General features: G+C 44.3%; 1 protein-coding gene across 2 annotated transcripts in view; it reads left to right on the forward strand.

Moving 5' to 3' along the window:
- The window catches only part of sdk2b (sidekick cell adhesion molecule 2b), a 72,914-nt gene that overhangs the window by 36,575 nt on the left and 15,559 nt on the right, over positions 1-20,780 (forward strand). For both annotated transcript variants that reach the window (XM_044013834.1, XM_044013832.1), the window contains exons 13-38: positions 38-174; positions 776-923; positions 2,822-2,962; positions 3,699-3,880; positions 4,247-4,362; positions 5,534-5,729; positions 6,095-6,193; positions 7,315-7,506; positions 8,796-8,917; positions 9,279-9,388; positions 10,005-10,155; positions 10,261-10,498; positions 11,153-11,268; positions 11,434-11,623; positions 11,737-11,835; positions 12,262-12,456; positions 13,014-13,215; positions 13,642-13,745; positions 14,471-14,541; positions 15,067-15,199; positions 15,518-15,574; positions 16,147-16,248; positions 17,015-17,130; positions 17,575-17,761; positions 19,695-19,832; positions 20,286-20,447. In XM_044013834.1, coding sequence (XP_043869769.1) covers positions 38-174; positions 776-923; positions 2,822-2,962; positions 3,699-3,880; positions 4,247-4,362; positions 5,534-5,729; positions 6,095-6,193; positions 7,315-7,506; positions 8,796-8,917; positions 9,279-9,388; positions 10,005-10,155; positions 10,261-10,498; positions 11,153-11,268; positions 11,434-11,623; positions 11,737-11,835; positions 12,262-12,456; positions 13,014-13,215; positions 13,642-13,745; positions 14,471-14,541; positions 15,067-15,199; positions 15,518-15,574; positions 16,147-16,248; positions 17,015-17,130; positions 17,575-17,761; positions 19,695-19,832; positions 20,286-20,447 — 3,704 coding nt within the window. The remainder of the gene's footprint in view (positions 1-37; positions 175-775; positions 924-2,821; positions 2,963-3,698; positions 3,881-4,246; positions 4,363-5,533; positions 5,730-6,094; positions 6,194-7,314; positions 7,507-8,795; positions 8,918-9,278; positions 9,389-10,004; positions 10,156-10,260; positions 10,499-11,152; positions 11,269-11,433; positions 11,624-11,736; positions 11,836-12,261; positions 12,457-13,013; positions 13,216-13,641; positions 13,746-14,470; positions 14,542-15,066; positions 15,200-15,517; positions 15,575-16,146; positions 16,249-17,014; positions 17,131-17,574; positions 17,762-19,694; positions 19,833-20,285; positions 20,448-20,780) is intronic.

A 20,780-nucleotide genomic window follows, 5' to 3' on the forward strand; every position in this document is an offset into this window, starting at 1 on the left:
CTTTTATTTATCGAAGTTGTCATGCTGTTCCCTGCAGGCAGCTGCCCCATGCCCCAGAGAACCCCACAGCTCTGCTGAGCACATCGGAGAAAAGAGCTATTGACCTGGCCTGGGCCAAGCCTTTTGACGGCAACAGTCCACTCATACGCTACATCCTGGAGGTTTCGGAGAATAGTAAGTCATGTCATGCGTCCATCGACTGCATCGGTCTCTACCTGACCCGTCACGTGAGGTGTTTAAACCCTTTTGAGATCTATTTGCTATTTGTATAGATAGGGGATCAATGCTGCAGCAATGAGTGTAAAATGCATTTAATGTTGTTTGTTCAGTTTGTTTTCCCCATGGGGCTTTAAAAAAGAATTTAACAGCATAATCAATAGGCCTAATTAAAATTGTCCATCACTGCTTTTAATCTGAAGTTAGAAGCGTAGGCTGCCACTATAATCTGTGCTTCTGCAGCGCCTCATGTAACAGGTAGGTGCTCTGCAGAACAGGGCTGGGCTCACTGTGTGCAGCGTACTGTGTTCTTACGCTCTGTTTTCCCTTCATGTTCTTCTGATGAATTCTGTTAAAACGCGTGACAACGTGGTTGTATTAAACGCATAAGCGAGAGGGATAGAACCTCTTCTGTATATCAGTAAACTTACTAAACGATGTTCGACTGCTCACTTTTGCATTTTAAAGTGGTAGTTAAGCGGAATAGTTAGCGTGTTAATGAGCATTCGGTGTGCACATGTGGAACAGGGTGTGTAAACTTTAAATTTCTTTGTTCTAGATGCTCCCTGGGCCATCCTGCTGGCTAATATTGAGCCAGAGTCCTCAGCGGTGACGGTCAATGGCCTGATTCCGGCACGCTCCTATCAGTTTCGCCTCTGTGCCGTTAATGATGTGGGGAAGGGGCAGTTTAGCAAGGAAACAGAGCGGTAAGCTAAAGGCATATATCACACAGTCAGTACATTTCCATGCACGGTTAAGTCAAAGCCACAGTTGTGACTCAACGGCACCATTCAGTTGGAATACTGCCGTTGTCCCAGTTCACAAACACCCACACTATGCTAAGTGGCAATATGCTCCCTCTCAGCTTCATAGTATGAGGTGGTTTCTGTTAGTTCTTCTTGCAGAGTCTGAGTCTGCATGATAGACGAAAATTTATTTATTGGCCATGTATATCTGACTCCGCCTCCATAGATGCTGCTGTATCTCCCTATAAGTTATTGTGTCACATGTTAATCGTGATACAAATTAGATCAAGCTTGGCCAAGTCCGACTCCGGTCCAATTACATGCAGAAGTAATTGGACTATGAGTCACATTATCCAGGTAGCTTAGTCCGACTAAGACTAGCTCGATTATAATATGTTCACATGGCATGAAGAAAACCAAATGATTGTCTTAGTCCGACTAAAATGGGACTTTTAACATGCATGTAAACACGTTGGCTGTTGTCTTATTCTTCTATGCACTGACTTCCTCCTGTTATTTCTGTAAAAGCTGGGGGTGGGAAGTGCTGCACATGTGCAGAGCCCCCAGGCCAGCACGAGTCCCACTCTGGTCCGACTGAACCCATACATACGTACATGCATAGCTTGACTCCCACTCGCATTATCCGAGTGTAATAGTACATCAAAGACATTTGATCTAGTACCAGACTATACCATCCACTTTCACTGAGAACTGCAAGCGGTTTTATTCGTTCCCTGTGATACTGTTCATTATGACGCTGTTTAACAGTAACATCAGTGACACTTGGTTCATCGATTATCACCTGGAACAAATGCATCAAGTTGTGCTCTGCGGTCATGACATCTATGAATGTTTCCTGGACAGCCCGTTTGACTGATCCCTTCAGTCAAGAGCCAGTGAAGTGGGCTGTGCATGTGAGCCTTTCAGAGCGGATACATTCCCAAACATGAACAACACGGGGAAGGATTTAGGTTTGATGTGAGATCAGCCTCACACACCTCCCATCCTCCACCCCCCTTTCCACCTCACCCTCTGCCAGTCATCAGTTACAACACCTCGTGCTGTCAGCTCCTAAGTCAGCAGAGAACCATGCAGTGCCATTAAAAAAAAAACTTGTGTACACTGACACAAACAAGCCCTTGTACGGGATTTTACATGGTGTGATGACATTTCGGTGCATCTGTGGCATTAACATCATGTGATATGCAAGACACTTAGATACTGGGAGGCCAAATACACACGCAAGACTTCTCGCCAGCCCACAGATCTCACTCCCATCTTTCATACGAGCCTTCTCTTGTGTACTCATAGGCTGGGTCCACACTCAGGCCCCTCGTGTTTGCAAATTATAGAGCTTCTTTGTGGAAATAAACGCTTGCACCTCACAGCGAAAATAGATGGCACAAAGGACATTTTCAGTCCTGTTTCAATGTCACTGTCTATCTATATATGTCACACGTGGTGTTCCTGTTTCAGTTTCAGTTCCCTGAGCCCAGTGTTTGTTTGTTTTCAACAAACCAAATATTTACAGGACCGACTCACCGTATACTCAAAGACACACAGGCATTTAATTGAATACAGAGGACTATTTACAGTATTTGAAATATATGAAAAAGCTGATGTGAAACATAGCCACAGCTCAGCAGCAGAGTGTGGGTGAGACGCGGCACACCAGCGGCACACCAGCGCAGCTGTCACACTTTGCACTCGCGTCGTTTGCGGTTGACTAACCCAGGTATCTGAGGATTTTCTCCAATGTGGTATTGGAAAAAAAAAAGAAATAATGCACATAAAATTATGAAACTTGAAATGTATACGCCTCACTTGAGCTGGAGCGCACTGTCCTCTTTCTTTCTCAGTGTCACTCTCCCAGAGGAGCCCCCCAGTGCTCCTCCGCAGAACGTCATCGCGAGTGGACGTACGAACCAGTCCATCATGATTCAGTGGCAGCCTCCACCAGAAAGCCACCAGAACGGCATCCTTAGAGGCTACATTGTCCGGTAAGGTTTTCCCTCCCTGATCAACTCCGCCTCCTCTGAATCATTGTTGTTTTCTTACATCTTACATTCAAATTTGTGTCCTTGAAATGTTCAACTCTCACTGATAAAATAATACACATACATGCATCGACACAACACTTAATCACTCCAAACACACACACACACACGCGCCTCTCCACAACCTTTTACACCCATCCATTATCTTATTACAGTGTGCTAACAGGTTAAAATCAAACACAGTATTTTTTTCACTTAAGAGCCCTGGCAGAGTCATCTCGTGCCACTGCAATTAAAAATAATTTTGTTTGACAGAAAACTAAAAATGAAATGAGTGGTTCAACTTAGGGAAAAAAAAAACAAACGGAACTATTCACTCCGACAGAGTGAGTTGGAAATGTGACACACTGCAGGTAAATCATGTAAACATGTAATTAGTCTGGTTTTGTGTTACTTTATTTATTTCAGTCCAATTAAACAGCAGGTGTTATCAAGACAACTGTCAGTGCCATTGGGCTTGTAATCACATATTTTTTTATTTATTTTTTTGCCGGTGCTTTGTCTCCCCTAGCAGGAGATGGAGCATACTGCAAGTCTTGACTCAAAGGAGAGAGGGGGGTGGGCGGGGGTGGGTGATAAAACATTGTTAAACACGGGGGTACAAACAAGGGAGGAGACACGTTAACCCTCATCCACAACACATGTCTATTTGTGCTTGAAGTCTGTCTGTGCCCCTCAGGTACCGTCTCACTGGGTTGCCCGTGGACTACCAAATCAAAAACATCACCAGCCCAGATGTGACCAACCTGCTGCTGGAGGATCTCATCATCTGGACCAACTATGAGATCGAGGTGGCTGCCTTCAACGGCGCAGGTTTGGGCACTTTCAGCCACAAGGTCACCGAGTGGACGCTGCAGGGAGGTGAGCACTTCACTATCAGTTGTTTTTAATCCGTTGTCATGGAAAAATAAGAATGTAATGAGAAGTCCGGGATGTAATATAATATCCTAAAGGCTCAGTGCTGTTCTATTGTCCACCTTTAACACTTCTTTATTAAAGGTGGACAATCCATAAGCAGCTCACACAATCACAAACAAACTGTCACAGAGGGTAGGTATTAGGTGTGTCATCAAAAAAGTGATGGCAGCATCGGCCCGGACCTGTGCCGCAGCAATCAATAGTGACATCAGTATAGGTGCTGGCGGACTTCCATCACCTGAACGACCCTTTTCTTTTTTCTTTTACTCTCCTTTTATCTCATTTCTTTGCTCTCCCTGTCCATCCCAGTGCCCACCATCGCCCCTGGCAACGTGCAAGCCGAGTCAGTCAACTCGACCACTATCCGCTTTACATGGACAGCCCCGAACCCTCAGTTCATCAACGGCATCAACCAGGGCTACAAGGTCAGTAGTTGCCGCGTAGCCATCACTGCCAGCCATCACTTCCATTGACAGAACTGTCAGAGGAGAATGTGCAGGATCACATATCCTGTGTAGCAAGAGGGGAGACAAGAGCCATAGGGCAAAAGATATTCGTTGCCATTTTGAACGATGGACTCACTTCTCCCATTTGTCAGTCGGAGGTCATTCTCTTTATCTTTGCAGCCATTTTTCATATGTTTTATTGTGAAGCCGTGCGTGCACGTAATGATGAATGTCTTCATTATTTTGTCTTGGGCTCTTGAATGTGGTCCATCTCCCTGTCTCTGTATACTTTCCCGGAAAAACAATGTGGCCCACAGGGAATCACGGAGCCACATTCATAGGATAGTTCTCTACTCTACTGAGACTTAATTATGTCAATGAGGTTTCCTTCTCTTTCATTCTCCTCTCTTTTTTTTTTGCCTATATGTTCAATGGCGCTCCACAGGCCTTACTCAGCAGGGCGGTGGTGATGGGAGTCGTACTGTACAAACCTAATCTGAATTTTAAATACCGCCTTTTCCTCCGGGGAGAGCATTAAGCAGCAGTGAGGAAAAGGTGAAGAGAAAGGTGATCATAACTAAGGCAAGGGAAGAAATATATGGAGTAGTAGAGAAAAGAGAGAGAAAGGGAGGCAGACAAATTTATCTCTGACGTCCTTTTGCCAGCTCTTCCCTCGAAGTTCCCTTACTACACTAGGAACTTGAAATGAACCCAATAGATGTGCCACTGGGACTCATTAGCTAAGCTCCTAATTGGTGAACCTAGGTCTTATTTGTATATGCTATATGGTCTTCAATCAGCATGCATAATGGGATGCAATCATGCCTCTCTTGAGCGTTAGCGCTCCTCCTCTCCTAGCCCATCTTAGCGCAACTATTCCACCATTCGCTCCCGGTCGAAACCTCTTTGCGGCGTCTTTTTTAATATATCTGGGAGAGCTGGGATGCCAAGTAACTCCTCAGAGCGGCTCAGGAAATACCAGAGGGAGACACAAGTGTTAGTTTTGTGAGAATAAATGTGAGATTTTCATTATTGGAAAAATGATTAGCTGCTCTATTTCTGACTGTGTGTAATTTTCCTCGCACTTTCTTTTTCTCGTCTTTTTTTTTTTCTTCTTCTTCTTCTCCTCCTCCTCCCCCCGCTGCTTTAGTTGCTGGCATGGGAGCCTGGTAAAGATGAGCAAGTTGCTATGGTAACAGTGAGACCCAACTTTCAGGACAGCGTACATGTGGGATATGTGACAGGTCTGAAGAAGTTCACTCGGTATCACACTTCGGTGCTGTGTTTCACTACGCCCGGAGACGGCCCCCGCAGCCCGCCCAAAGCTTTGAGGACACACGAGGACAGTATGTGACTTTCCTTCCTCAGTTTTCTCACTCCCGTGGTGGCAAAGTGACACAAGCGTCTCCCAGTAACACATCCTTCGGGCAAGATCTATAATTCATGCAGAACAAAATTGTAGAGAGCTGCTAATGAATGAGTATATTTTGCAACCAAGCAGGATCATTGTAATTAAGCCCCGTAGACTTTATTAGTCAGGTTTTTAAAAACTCCTAATTTTCCTCAACTTGTCAGACTTTCAAGCAAACTCGTTTAAAATGCAAATGCAGTCACTTAGCTTGTAGCTACAGCTAATAAACCATCAGTGATGAGCCCACACTCATCCTTTGCCCTTTGAACTTGCTCATTATTCTTATCCGTCCCTGTCCAGCTCCCGGTGCCGTGGGTCACCTGAGTTTCACCGACATCCTGGACACTTCACTCAAAGTCAGCTGGAGCGAGCCGGGCGAGAAGAACGGGATTCTCACAGGTACGCCATACGCATACTTTTATTATAAAATATAGCTGTAATGAGGCAGAACGGGCAAGGGCCTCTAATGAAACAGAGCAATCACACAAGGCAGCACTTAGGTGGAACTGAGACGGGAAGAATTTGCTCTAATTAGCTTTTTAGCAGCTGCTTGACCTTGTTTGGTGATCCCAGCACATTAGCGCTGCAGTCGGGTTCACTTACAACATGTACTTTATTATTTGTTGTTTATTTGGGTCATTTGGCCTCAATAAACAGACCACATGAGCTTATAAAACACCAAATATACGATTGCAGCATGCGGTTGTATACAACTCTGTGTCCTTTTCCCAAACTCTGCACAATAAATATACCATAAACAAGGCTGCTCCTTAAAACAAGTCCTCTCCATCTCCAGAGACACAATTAAACAAGTTTCTACTGGTAATAGTATACCTGAAAAAAAAATATCTTAAACTTTAGATACAGTATAAAGTCTTATTGTTTTGTTTTTTTTTAATGAGACAAAGTAATTTGGGTTTGTGAGCATGTTTTATAACAAAGAAAGCCAATTAGTAAAAATGAAATCCATACGTATTTCGTCCGTCAGTCTTAGTGTGTACATACAAATTGACCCCATTAATGATCTTTCACTAATGGGCGTTACGTCTGTTCTGGTTTAACCCTCTTAATAAGGTAAAAAAAAAAAATGATGCTTGACATTAATATTCAAATGTTTACAGAAGCCGAGCTTCAGCGGCGCATTGTGAGCTTTTTCCCCCCAAACATTTGAATGTGCTGCTTATTCCTCGGTGACAAATACTGGCATGCCATGTGAAAGTATTGATTTTACAAGATATTCTGCCTAATGTCTTATACGACCGCATGAAAAGAGCGACTGGCCGAGGAGTAAAATTGCATTAACTTTGAGAGGGTGACGACATGTATGTGTGTGTGTGTGTGTGTACGGAGGCATAATCACAGTCTAATTTAATTTGCTGTATTGATGACATGTATTTGATATTTCTCTTAGCTTGCCAGATAGCACGTGGGCCGAGAGTCACTGCTGTGGTACAATGAGCTTCCAATCGTTCCTCGAGAGGATTTCCTGTCTGAACAACGCGTCTGCTTCTCCTTCTCAGGTTACCGCATCTCGTGGGAGGAGTACAACCGAACAAACACCAGAGTCACCCACTACCTGCCCAATGTCACCTTAGAGTACAGGGTCACCGGGCTCACCGCTCTCACCACCTACACCATTGAAGTGGCAGGTATGACCTCCAAGGGTCAGGGCCTGCTGTCATCGTCCACCATCTCGTCTGGTGTTCCACCAGGTCAGTGACCAAACACAGTTCCTTTCAAATGTGTCTCCCTAACTTTTGGGAGTCTGGTTTAGAGGATACTTTGTAAAAACAAGTATTCTGGCTCCCAGCAAAGCCAAAATCTGCTCTAAACCTCCCCCTTCCTGCATTTTTACCGTGTGACATTGAACTTTATCAACACACACTTTTTTTTTTTTGTCTGGTGCCAGACGCGATGAAATCACACCCCGGTCACCTCAGAGGGAACAGAAAAAAAGTCAAAGTCGCTGATATAGATATTGTACCTAACCCCGACATATATCAAATAAGAGCCCCCAAGAGACGATTAAAGGCAATTAAAGTGTTTAATGATTTCATTAAACACTTTATTAAAAAAACAAAGGCAGCGTAATAGAAATCCAATTATTAGAGCAGCATTCAGAGGCTGGACCGCTGCGAAAACGTGGGGAAACGATGGGCTGTTAATCCGAGAGCAGGCTACTGGAGCGGCAGTTACTGTCGCCGCGATGATCATTAATTCCACTGTAAACGCTGATGAACCTGCGTCTGTCCTGCAATGATCCAACCAAAAAGATTTAAAAAATAACTAACCACAATGTGCACGATGCGCATTTCACTTCCTTTGAATACACATGCATTTAGGCAGTCTTTGAAAATATATCTCCGTCCACACTCCTGTAGGTCATGCGTTGATGTTAATATCTTCACCGAGAATTTACGTGAATTCTATTGCAGGATATGTGAGACGAGATGTATTGTTGATCTCCAGGAAGGTATTATGGGGAGTTTTGTTGTTTTATGCAGTGGCACTTTCCATTTCGTTTCTACCTCGACACACAGAAACATCCCATCATACACGCGCACACACATGCAATCAAACAATGATTGTCATACGCGTGAAATTGCTCTCCTGCTGTTTCTCAAATTTACCACTTTCGGATTGTTTTCTCCTCCAGGATTTCGCAGGAACAGTGAATTTTTTTTTATTGTTTACTCAGCTTAAGTGTAAACACTAGGATATCAGATTGAATCGTATCTCCAGATAACTGCAGTGTAATTGACATTCATGACACTGTCTCCGCCTGTGTTCTGTGTGCAGGCTTCTTTCCCCACAATCTAATCTGCTTTTGCTGGCTTAGCTGAAGTTGGGAGCACAAGGGAGGAAATGAAGTGAGATCAGTGAGACGTTTGCAGTATCTGTGCAGCCACAAGAGGGAGCCATGGCTGATGGATTCTCCAAACCGAAGCCTGTCTGTTAGAGAGGCAGAGTCATTCTTTTCTTCTTCCCTGCTTCTTCACAGAGCTTCCTGGCCCTCCAACCAACATGGCAATTTCCAACATTGGCCCACGCTCCGTGACACTGCAGTTCAAACCTGGCTATGATGGAAAGACCTCCATTTCCCGTTGGCAGGTGGAAGCTCAGGTGAGGCAGATTTCAGTTCATTCATTCATTGTCCAGCGCTTTATCCTCCTCACGAGGGTCACGGGAGCCAGGTCAGAGACAGGTCACCGGTCCATCGCAGGGCCAACATACAGAGACAAACAACCATTCACTCAGTCAGAGTGTCCATTTAACCTTTGCGTGTGTTTGGACTGTGGGAGGAGCACGCAGAGAAAACCCACACACACAAAGACACACAAGGCTCTTTTTTGCTGCATGGCAACAGTGCTAGCCACTACTCCACAGTATTAGTTAATATAAATATAATAATTACGTGTCATTGCTTCTCTCAGATGAAGGCGGTGAGGAGAATGACAGTGTTTTGTGTTTGTCTTGGTCTCAGGTGGGTCTGGTGGGAGAAAATGAGGACTGGGTGATGGTCCATCAGGTTTCCAATGAACCCGAGGCTCGCTCCTTAGAGGTGCCGGGGCTGAACCCATACACCTTCTACAGGTACACACACGCTCACAGACACACATCCACACACACTAATACATATTTGTGCTGAAATGCGTCACCTGCATTCATACTAGATTTTATGCCTCGGAAGAACCCGAGAGACTTTGGAAAAACCCAGAGCTTTGTTATGCAGTCGCCAATATTTGCTTCTTAATCATGCCTTATCTCTCACGACTCAATGCAACGTGCATAACAAAGCACTTACTTACATACGTCCTACTTTGTCGTGTATTTATTTTCCTTCATTAATCTTTAAATGTGATTACATTTCTTTTTTTTTTTTACATTTTCCTCATACCGCAGGCGTTCATGTTATTCTGTTGTCTGGATTTTTTTTCGTTTTGTAATCTTTGCTCATGCTTGCACATAATCTTTATGTTCGCGCCGTCTTGTTTTTCCTTGATTACGTTCAATACAACCAATTAACATTTCGCAGAGACCAATCCCCCACAGACTCACAACGGCTATAGTTTTCCTCACATTACAGCGGAGGTAAATGTTCACATCCCTGGTTTATTGTTGCACATCCAGGGGTTTAACGCAAACACAGACTGTCTCTCCGCTCAGCACATTCATGCCGTATTCGTTACATTATCATCATTTGTCACAGGTTCCGAATGCGTCAGGTAAACATAGTGGGAACCAGCCTCCCCAGCCAGCCTTCTAGAAGGATCCAGACCCTCCCGGCACCCCCTGACATGGCACCCGCCAACGTCACCCTGCGCACCGCAAGCGAGACCAGCCTCTGGCTGCGATGGATGGTAAATAGAAATCTGCTTCTTCGGTGTATGTCGTTCACCTCTGAATCACCCGTGACATTTTTGTAACCATTTGTTTTTTTATCCGCGTTTCCTCTCGTTGCCCAGCCGCTGCCTGAATGGGAATACAACGGCAATGCGGAGCAGGTGGGCTACAGAGTTCAGTATTCCCGTGTAGGCTCACAGGGCCGGCCGCTGATCCACGTCATCGCCGACCGCCTCGAGAGAGAGTTTACGATTGAGGACTTGGAGGAGTGGACGGAGTATGAGGTCAGGGTGCAGGCTATCAACGGTATTGGGACCGGACCATGGAGCCAGCCGGTCAGAGGCAGGACCAGGGAGTCTGGTGAGTTAATAATATAGATTTTCTGATCATCAGTAACTAGTGCATTTCTTTGCTCGCTCATTCAGCACACACTGCAGTATTTTTTACATTTATTTCACAGTGTTTTTGCAAATGATGTGTGGTATACCTAATTATTATTCACAGTGGAGGAAACAAACACAGTTTGCCATATGTATTCGTATCCTGCTTTCAGCAGACGGCTCTTTTCCCCTCCTTAACAGACATTGGGTATTGAGGAATGAAAGGAGTGAAGGAAGGAGTCTGAGGAAATTGAGAACACATGGACTTGAATGTGGAATTCCTGTGCTCTTTTTTTTCCACTTACTCCAGCAAATTCTCAGGAATCAGCGCATTATGTCCAGGGATGAGTGCCAAGGAAGAGAAAAGGCCTATTCTTGCAGAGTCTCTCTCTTTTTTTTTTTTTAGCAGCAGCAGCCTTCGAGGGTATACCAGGATATCAAAGGCTGTGCGCAAACAAAAACACAAATGATATCACCATAGCAGATCCCTCAATCTGCCATTCTGCTAGACAATTACATTCACACAATAAATACATATACACAGAGGGAGTGTGGCGAATTCATTTTTTTATTTTTTTTTTCAGAAAATATGTCAAACAATGCAGCATTCAGACGTAATGTTTCTGTTTTGCAGTCCCCTCCTGTGGACCCACCAACGTCTCTGCTTTCGCGACTACCTCGAGCTGCATCCTGGTGCGCTGGTTTGAAGTCCCCGAGCCGGACAGAAATGGTCTGATCCTGGGCTACAAGGTCTGTTTGTGTTTCATCTTGCTAGCAGTCAAACGCACCTAATTAGTATTTGGAAATAACAGCTATTTTAAGCAGCTCACAAAACAACAGGTCGACAGTACACGAGTTAATGTCCATGCTCATTAATTTCCCCCTTTTCATCTCCCGTGTCCTTGCCCGGATCAGGTGGTGTACAAAGAGAAGGACTCTGACAGTGCAGTCCACTTCTGGACCGTGGACGGGAACGCCACCCACAGCGCGCAGCTAACTGGTCTCGGGAAATACGTGCTCTACGAGATCCAGGTGCTGGCCTTCACTCGGATTGGAGACGGTCGGCCCAGTTCTCCGCCCATCCTGGAGAGGACTCTGGATGATGGTAGGGCCTGGGCTTTAAGCAACAATGAGGAATTAAATAATATTATATTATTAGGAAAAAAGCAAGTATGACAATTTAAGTTGTGTAAAAGACTATCTTTTACTTTCTTGCAGTGCCAGGACCTCCAGTGGGTATCTTGTTTCCTGAAGTGCGAACCACATCAGTCCGGCTCATTTGGCAGTCGCCCTCGCAGCCCAACGGCATCATACTCGGTTAGTAAAGTACAAGATCATCTCCATGTATTAGTCGGTTTTAATCTCACTGAAGATGTATACTTTAATTGTATTAAATGGACCCTTGTTCATTCATAGTTGGGGTAAATCAAATGTGTTACTTTCCAGTGTTGCTGTAAAGGGAGTTGGATTCTCTTGTTAGCTAATAGGGGATTTCTGCACGAGCGTCTGATTCATTATACATCTGTCGGATCATTTATTTTAGATTGTGAAATATGACAGAGCCACACACAGCAGCATGCAGGAGCAGATGCTGAAGGAATAAGAGCTTCATCTTGTTGTCAGGGAAAACCAATACAAAGGAGGAATTATTCAAATAAAAGCGAAAATACATCTTTCAGCCTAAATTGAATTTCCCAACGACGCTCCGTGACGTCGGTTTGTTTGCCCCGTCTCTCTCCCCAGCCTACCAGATCACGTACCACCTCAACTCCACCAACAGCAACGCCGCCACGGTGGACGTGCTGAGCCCGAGCGCGCGTCAGTACACGGTGACCAACCTCAAGCCGGAGTCCGTCTATGTGTTCCGCATCACGGCGCAGACGAGGAAGGGCTGGGGCGAGGCCGCGGAGGCGCTGGTGGTCACCACGGAGAAAAGAGGTGAGCGCATGAAAAAAAATCTATATAATTGTGTTTTGGAAAAGTAAAGTATTTTGAAGTGTGGTTCTAAAGTGACAAAAAAAGCGCACAAAAGCATTTTTCCTGAGTGCAGACGCAGGTGTGTGATCTCCGTAATGACACGTCTCGTAAGGAGCCGTGCTAAGCCTTCATTGCACTCACTTCATTTTCAGTTAACAGTCCAATAAGCAGATGTGTTCTCCGAGAGTGTCTGTGCCCTTTGGGTGTTTATCAGAAGCACTCTGATGCATTTGTGAGAGCGAATCAGTCCATCTGCTTCCCTCAAGGCATGTTGGCGATTGTTTACTCTGCTGCAACTATCATTTGTCAGCCACTCCTCAGTCACCACAGTTGCACTTGTTCTTTTTTACCTCGTTTGTGCCTCATAACGAAGGCAAATGTGAGAGAGCGAGAGAACAATAAGTAAAAGTGTATTTTATTCCAGTGCCGACTTGTTTTTCCTCATTTTTGTTCCACTCCCGTTTCTTTTCCTGTGGTTTTTCCACACGCCTCTGTCTGTGTGTCCGCCCCGCCCCCAGTGCGTCCCCAGCCCACTAGCCGACCAGTGGTTCCGCAGAAAGACGTCCAGGCCCGCCAGGTGTTGTTGTCATGGGAGCCCGGCAGCGACGGCCTGTCCCCTGTGCGTTACTACACAGTTCAGCTCAGGGAGCTTCCTGTCAACAACTGGACGGTCCACTCCGCCTCTGTCAACCATGAAGCCTCCTCCTACATAGTATCCAGGTAGAGATCAACCAAACAACGGCTTTTGCCTTCGGCTCGGGTTTCATTTCCATACTGTGTCACAACAAATGTATAATTTATAGTGTATAAACTTGGATAAACAATCCATTCTCTCACAGCCGCAACTGCTGCATTCACTAAAACACTAGATTCCCACCAGCTGTAGTAACATCCTTATATTACCGAAATACCCCGTGTATTCTTGACTGGTTTAGGACATTTAGGCTGTTAGGGCAGAATCTGAGCAAATGCAGCAGCCGGGTTTTTGAGTTTTCGATTTGCCAGGTAGCTTGCATGAAAATATTGTAGCTGTCACGGCGCGACTACAATTCTCTTTTGATGTCTGTGGCTTTAAAAGGTGTAGGTTCCACCGCGGTAGTTTATCACCAAGATTAATGTGCTTGTGCCTGCGCCTTTATCCCTAAGGCTGAAGCCCTTTACATCGTACCAGTTCAGAGTAAAAGCCACCAATGACATAGGAGACAGCGAGTACAGCGAGGAGAGCGAGGCCATCACGACTCTACAGGATGGTAAGAACGCAATTATCTGCTAATAAACATGTAATTACTTAATAATATGAACTGACTTGCTTATTAGAGCTAATGATTGGTGCTACTTGGACTTACTGAATGTAACGAAATCTGCCTCTAAAGCTCTCTTGCCTGTTATTTTGTTAATGTTAAGTGTAAAAATGCCATGTTTCAGCTTTATGGGATGTTATATGTATACTGTATGTAAATGGTATACACTGTATTCCTGCAGTCGTGAGATTATCAGAATAAGCATATTTTCCCCCCAAATGTCAAACAATGCCTTCAAATTCAAAGATTGTTTATTCTAGTGTCAATATGCAGTATGTTCTCTGCATAGATATGAATATATTTAAAGATCCAGTGTTAAAATTGTGTTCCGTGGCGTGATGGAGAGCGTTTAAGTTTGCATGAATTAGCCTATTGTTGCAGTGTTAAGTAGACAAGTCAGCAGGTGATGTAATGCACACGCCATCTGCACGGTTACCATGAGATAAAAAGGGCAGCGTTAAAACCCCGGCAACATTTCTTCGGTGTTAACTTTAACTTTGCTCCACTGGTCCTTTCAGCTGCTATTTTTGTCTGCGACTGCTCCGCTGTAGCCGCCGTGGGTTTTTTTTTTTTATGCCCCGTGAATGCCACTGCACATGAACAGACGAGGCATCTTGAATTGTGCACATTTTCAGGTCAATTGAGCTCCTTTGCCTCACTTTTATCTTTATCAGCGCCCGACCAAGCGCCCACAATCCTCTCTGTCACGCCGCACACGACGACGTCAGTGATGCTCCGCTGGCAGGTAAGACAAGACAGCATGGCTTCTTTTTATTGTTTCACTGATTGTTGTTGAGAAAGTGTCCTCTAATGAGAGGCCACGGTGAGACTTGTACTTACAGCCTGGACGCCACGCACTTTTACACATACCCTCTACTCTCACTAATAAAACACACCCTCTCACCTGAATTAATAGGTCATAAAGACAAAAAAAACAGAAGGCACCAAGCCACAGTTTTTACTTTTATGGAGAACACTTGTAGAGTTTATAAGGCTAGAGTGGTTCTTATTTCCCCTCTGTGCTCACTCTCTCTCTGCCCTCATGTTTGAGGGGGGATTTCTCTCTGTTACTCACCAGTGGATGAGCTCAGTATCAGTGGAGTCTGTGTTTCAATAACAGTAAGTCTCTACAGTAATAGTGCGTTAGAGGCAAAGGTGAAAGTTCACTGGAATGAAGAAACATACCAGGGAAATGCCCATTGAGGTGAAAGTATTGATTTTTTTTTTAGAATATAAAAGAGATTTCAGTCCCGAATCTTCCCCCCTGTAGCCCCCCTCTGAGGAGAAGGTCAACGGAATCTTATTGGGCTTTCGGATTCGATATCGTGAGCTGCTGTACGACCGTCTGCGCAGCTACTCCGCTCATACCATCACCAGCATGTCCACCTGGGCTGATCTCACTGGTGAGGAATAGGCATTTTTCTACCTCTCTCAATGTTGGTGTGTCACACAAAATGAAACGTTGCAGGGCCTGTCCACGAGCTCCCCCGCTGGTCGTGATTGTTCACAGTGTGTGATCAGTAGCAGTATCAACTGCAGGCTATTATTAGGGTTTACTCAGGAGCCTCTCTGTTTGTACAGTTCTGTGAAACTTAGCCTATAATTTCACCATTATTGAGCACTGATCACTGAGTTTGTCTCTCCTCTGCTGCCTTCTCATTGTGTCTTATTTACTAGAAAAAAAAAAAATCTTTTATCTCATTTGTTTGTCTCCACCACAGCACCCTACAGTATCCGTAATCTGAGTGACTCAACTCTGGCCCAGTATGAGTTGGACAGTAAGTGTTGTTACGTCTCTGTCTCACAAAAACACACTGTAATTACATTCCCAAACTAATTAGGTTTTGAAAAAAATAAAAAATAAAAAAATAAATGTAATTCTTTGTATCGCACCACATGTCTCGAGCTTGCTGCTGCCTTGGATAGTGATACAAGATTATAGGAATATGGAGCACATTAGCACAACATTTGGCATTCACAGTGGGACAAACACTTCTACAGAGTCCAATGGAAGTTTGTCATATTCAGAAATCTTTGGACACTCCGTACAGAAGCCTGTGTAGCCTTTTTGCACATATCTGCCTGTTTGGATAATAACTTCCAATGCAGATGCTTGCAGTGTCCCTGAATGAGTCATTTGTAAATGATGGACCATTGATTGTTTGGGTGTACATGGAGGAAGCTGACTGACCTCATTCCCTAGTACTGGAGTGACGACAAGCAGCATTATAGATAGAGTAGTTGCATCAAAGTGGGTGAACTAAACGAAACTAAAAAAAGTGTTATTCACATTTTTGGAGCTGAATGTAATCTCTAACTGCATATACCTTTTTATTCACTTCTGCCGCAGAGCTGAGTAAACACAAGCGCTATGAGATACGCATGAGTGTGTACAACGCTGTAGGCGAGGGGCCCAACAGCCCACCACAGGAGGTGTTTGTGGGAGAAGCAGGTATGTTGTGCACACTTCCTGTCATGTCAGTCAACACAGACTCAAGAGCCTAATGTTTGAGAGGCTGAAACAGTCTTATGGTGCTTTTCCACTAGCGTGACTTAACTTGGCACGGCACAATTATTTTGCTTTTCCATTAGTGATAGTACCTGGTACTTTTGTTAGTACCTGCTCAGGCAAACGTTCCAAGCGAGCTCAGGCGTTACTATGCGTGGCATCTTCACACTGCCGAACAATACCGAACTGTAGATCAGTTAATAAGACTTAACAATCCTGAACACGTGGGTTCATCTCCAACATTAAGCTAAGGATATGTCTAAAATCTCGTCATTTAATAGAGGAGTGTGGCGTATTTAGCCACATCACAAACCCTGCTACTGTGTTTCAGTTCAGTGACTGTGTCAGACACATATTTTTTTAATGAACTGATTCAAATGATTCAGTTACACTGAAAACAACTGCTTTACAAGTCACAAGTTGTGTGTGTGTGTGTGTGTGTGTGTGTCGCGTATAAAACAAAGTCACGCCACTTTCATGCAGCCACGCTGGGATGACCCCGCCCACGTTGAGGAGGTACTATACTGTAAATGGAAAACCAACCAAACTTTGCAGAGTCGAGCTGAGCCGAGGCGGCACGATATAGTGGACACTCGCCAATTTTCAATGCAGTTGTTTGGTTTGTGTGAGCCGTCTGCCCAATGAGCAACACATGCACGCAAAAGTGAATCTTTGACTACATGTTTGCGGTGCGTTTGTGTCACGACAGTGCCTACAGCGCCACCCCAGAATGTGGCCATTCAGACTGCAACGGCCACCCAGCTGGACGTGACGTGGGACCCCCCACCCGTGGATGCACAGAACGGAGACATTCAGGGCTACAAGGTCAAATGAATATTTATTTATTTATTTATTTATTTTTTAAACTCTCCAGCAAACACTTGCCAAATTAGATCCAGGGGGAAAAAAAACATTTTATAGGCTCATTCTCAACAAAGCAAAATAACTGTTGTTGTTTTTTTTGTTTTTTTTATCATTATATTTAAATGCTTTTGTGGTTCACAAGAGACGGCATGTTTTAGATGTTAATCACCATTTAAATGTATGTTTTTGTCGTTTTAGCTAACACCACGTTCCACAGGGGCCTTCAGTGAGATCTTGAGTCTGTTGCTCAAGAAAACATTTACAGGGAATAAAATTAAATTGTATTCATCCCTTGAGGGAGTTTAGAATCAGGGCTGGGCTTTATAAAAGCTGAAGTAGTCGTAATCCCTGAGCAGCATCTGTAGACATACATTAATATGTATTTATGCCTCTCCTTCTGTGTAGGTTTACTTCTGGGAGTTTCAGCGTAAGAATGAGACGGAGCGGCTGCGGACTCTGTTCATGCCTGAAGGAGGGGTGAAGCTGAAGAACTTGACTGGTTACACCACCTACATGATCAGCGTGGCACCGTTCAACGCTGCAGGGGACGGCCCTCGCAGCCCGCCCACCAGGGGGCGCACTCAGCAAGCAGGTAATTCGTGCCCATGGTTCTCAAACTGTAGTATGTGTACCGTCAGTGGTACATGAGCTTCCTCTAGTGGTAAAAGGAAGGAGGATATATAGCAGGGGAAGTTTGACCGGAGTGCATATAACATGAAACAAATAAATAAATATATGATACCAGTATCTGAAGTATATATGAAGAATAAGATGATGAAAGAGCAAACGATCTGCCTCCTGTGAAAAGTCTGTAGCTGTCTAAGCTAACGTTGGCGGCAGCGATGTTGCTTCGAGGACTCAACATTTCCTCAGGTGGTGCTTGGTATAAAAAAGTTTGAGAACCACTGAATTAGTGCCATGGCCAAGACTGTCGCAGTCAAGCGAAGCGGCGTAGTAAAACTAATAGTGCTCCATGTGATAAATGAACGCATGATGGAGAGGTACTGAGGAAAACAAGACAAGTCTAAAACAAATGTGGTAACGGGACGATATGACTAACGCTGATAAATGTCAGCGCGCGGGGCCATGTTCGCTCATTTGTCATATTTATGTGCCGCTGATGCTGATGCTGCTGATGCTGAGATGCCTTGGAGTTTTTGAATAAAGTGAATGAGTCAACCATGAGGAAAGAATTTGATGTGAGGGTGATGCTAATCGTTGCTGTCACCATGCCAAAGGACGTTAGCAGTACGTTCCTAATCAGCACAGCTACTCAAACTGAATCTCCCGTTCTGTCTGAGAAGTAGTTGGTATGAACTATTCTTTGAGCAAATGTATGTCATGTCTACTCAAACATTTTCAGTTCCCCCTTTTTTTTTTCTTTGTCTCTCTTCATTTTTTTTTTTGCACTTTGTCAGTCGAGTAAATAGCGTAAAAGAAAAGGAAAGTGTTCACGACTTCTTGGTTTTTCCTCTGTGGGTCAGTGACATAAGAGGAGGAAGCAGATGACAGGCTTGGTGAGGGAGGCAGGAAGAACACTATGCCAGCTCAAAAGACAAAGACACATTGTCTTTTGCAAGCGTCTCAAGTTTAAACACAACAGGACAAAGTGTGTTTTCAGCACAACAGTGTCACAAGCGCAGCGAGGTGGAAGAGCACCGGGGTCTGAGAATGGTCATTGTGATTGGCCAAGGTCAGAGAGTTAGTGTGGCCAAGGTCAGAGAGTACTTTTATGTGCCTTTTAACCTGTACAGACAAAATGTGATTTTGACCTAATCAACGCAGTTCAACTGCTAAACAAGGACACTCACTGCAAAGCATTAGAACCAATCTGAGCCCCGTCCCGTTCACTTAGAAAAGCTGCAGCACCGACAATTTCAGAACCACAGCTGTGGAAAGTAACTATAGCAGCACTTTAGACCTGCAGATGTACTTTGCTAAAATAAAAAGTAATAACCTTTTTTTCCAGTGTGCCAAACAAAAGAAAAGAGCAGCTGACAAAACAAGTGCAGATATATCCCATGGGGGGGGAGGGGGCATTAGTACCTCAGTGAATTCCACAGTTATAATTGTGTTTACTTGTGGCAGGTAACTTGTGTTTACAGTTGTCAGGATTACTGCAGGAATTAAAGCTGCCATTCACAGTCACAGACATAGGTTCATGACAGCCACACACCAATCTGGAGAGAGGATTCACAGTTAAGTCTTGCTCTTCGGTCCCACATTGGTTTAGTGGATCAGTTGTGTTGAGGTCATTAACTTCACAGATTATCTGTCAGTCAGTTCCATGATGTGTTAACCACCCAGTAAAGATACGCTATTTTGCAAAGATTGACCTTGTACTTCAGATCAAAACATTCACAAATACCATGTAGATTAATTTACAAGTACAAGTCAGTGAACCTAACCCTTGAAAGTCAGCCTTTAGCTGTGGCACATTGTGGCTGTGGCCCCTCGCTCCCAAAAACCCTGGGAAAATTCTCTGATGCATACCTGGTTTGACCTTTGACTTCTGTATGTTCCAGCTCCCAGTATTCCCAGCTTCATTCACTTTAGCGAGCTGACCACCACCTCGGTAAATGTGTCCTGGGGCGAGCCGACCTTCCCTAATGGCATCATTGAGGGCTACCGTCTCATCTATGAGCCGTACACACCGGTAGAAGGTAAGCGTCCTTTCTTACTCTGCTTAAAATGGCTGCTTGCTTCTATTAAAAAAATAAAAAATAAAATAAAATACATGCACACAACAAGATTGATCTGGATTATCAATTAAAATAAATGGAGAATTTGACTTTTATTTAGATCAATTTAACGGAACATGGTCAGACTCTTGCGGTGTGCATTTGTCCTGTGCTATGAGCTAGCCATCACCTAGTATTTAACTGTACATAATGTCATTGTAACCCAACACATGCTCTGCTATCATCATAAATAAGATGTGAATACAAATGCAAACCTGTTTCCCACAACTAATTCCATCCCTGTGCGTGTGTGTGTCTGTACTGAGTGTGTTCCCCGCATTGCTTGGCCCGAGTAAGACCCGCTCTAAATGTGGTGTGTCTGTTTAGACTCTTCAGTGGCCTGTGCCGACTGTCTTCACTCCCCCTCCCCCCCAGGCGTCAGTAAGACAGTGACGGTGGATGTGAAGGGAACTGGACCTTTGTGGCTGAAGCTCAGAGACCTGGCTGACGGCGTCACGTACAACTTTCGCATCCGAGCGAAGACTTTCATCTACGGGCCTGAAGTGGAAGCCAATATCACCACTGGCCCCGGAGAAGGTAGCGGCAGTGATATGTGTTTATGAAACTAATGATGTTTCTTAATGATGTTTCAAAACAATGCAGAGAGTGTGTGCTTTTTTTGATACTTTTATTTAACTTATATCCCAGTCTTTCACTGTGTTCATGCACATACCCGTAGATATACATAACTGCCCCATAAACTGGTTTTATTTTCATAAACACTGAACCTATGAGTTAATTTTCACATGTCAGGAACAGGCAGTGATTGAAAGTGAATGTGTGTTTGATGCAAGCAGCAGCAGCAACAGCAGTGGACATATAATGAGAGGAGAAGATGTAAAGATAAAGGGCTGTAAAGTTATTATACAT

Source organism: Solea senegalensis, linkage group LG18 (genome assembly GCF_019176455.1).
Source record: "Solea senegalensis isolate Sse05_10M linkage group LG18, IFAPA_SoseM_1, whole genome shotgun sequence".
In the NCBI taxonomy this organism is placed as follows: Eukaryota; Metazoa; Chordata; class Actinopteri; order Pleuronectiformes; family Soleidae; genus Solea; species Solea senegalensis.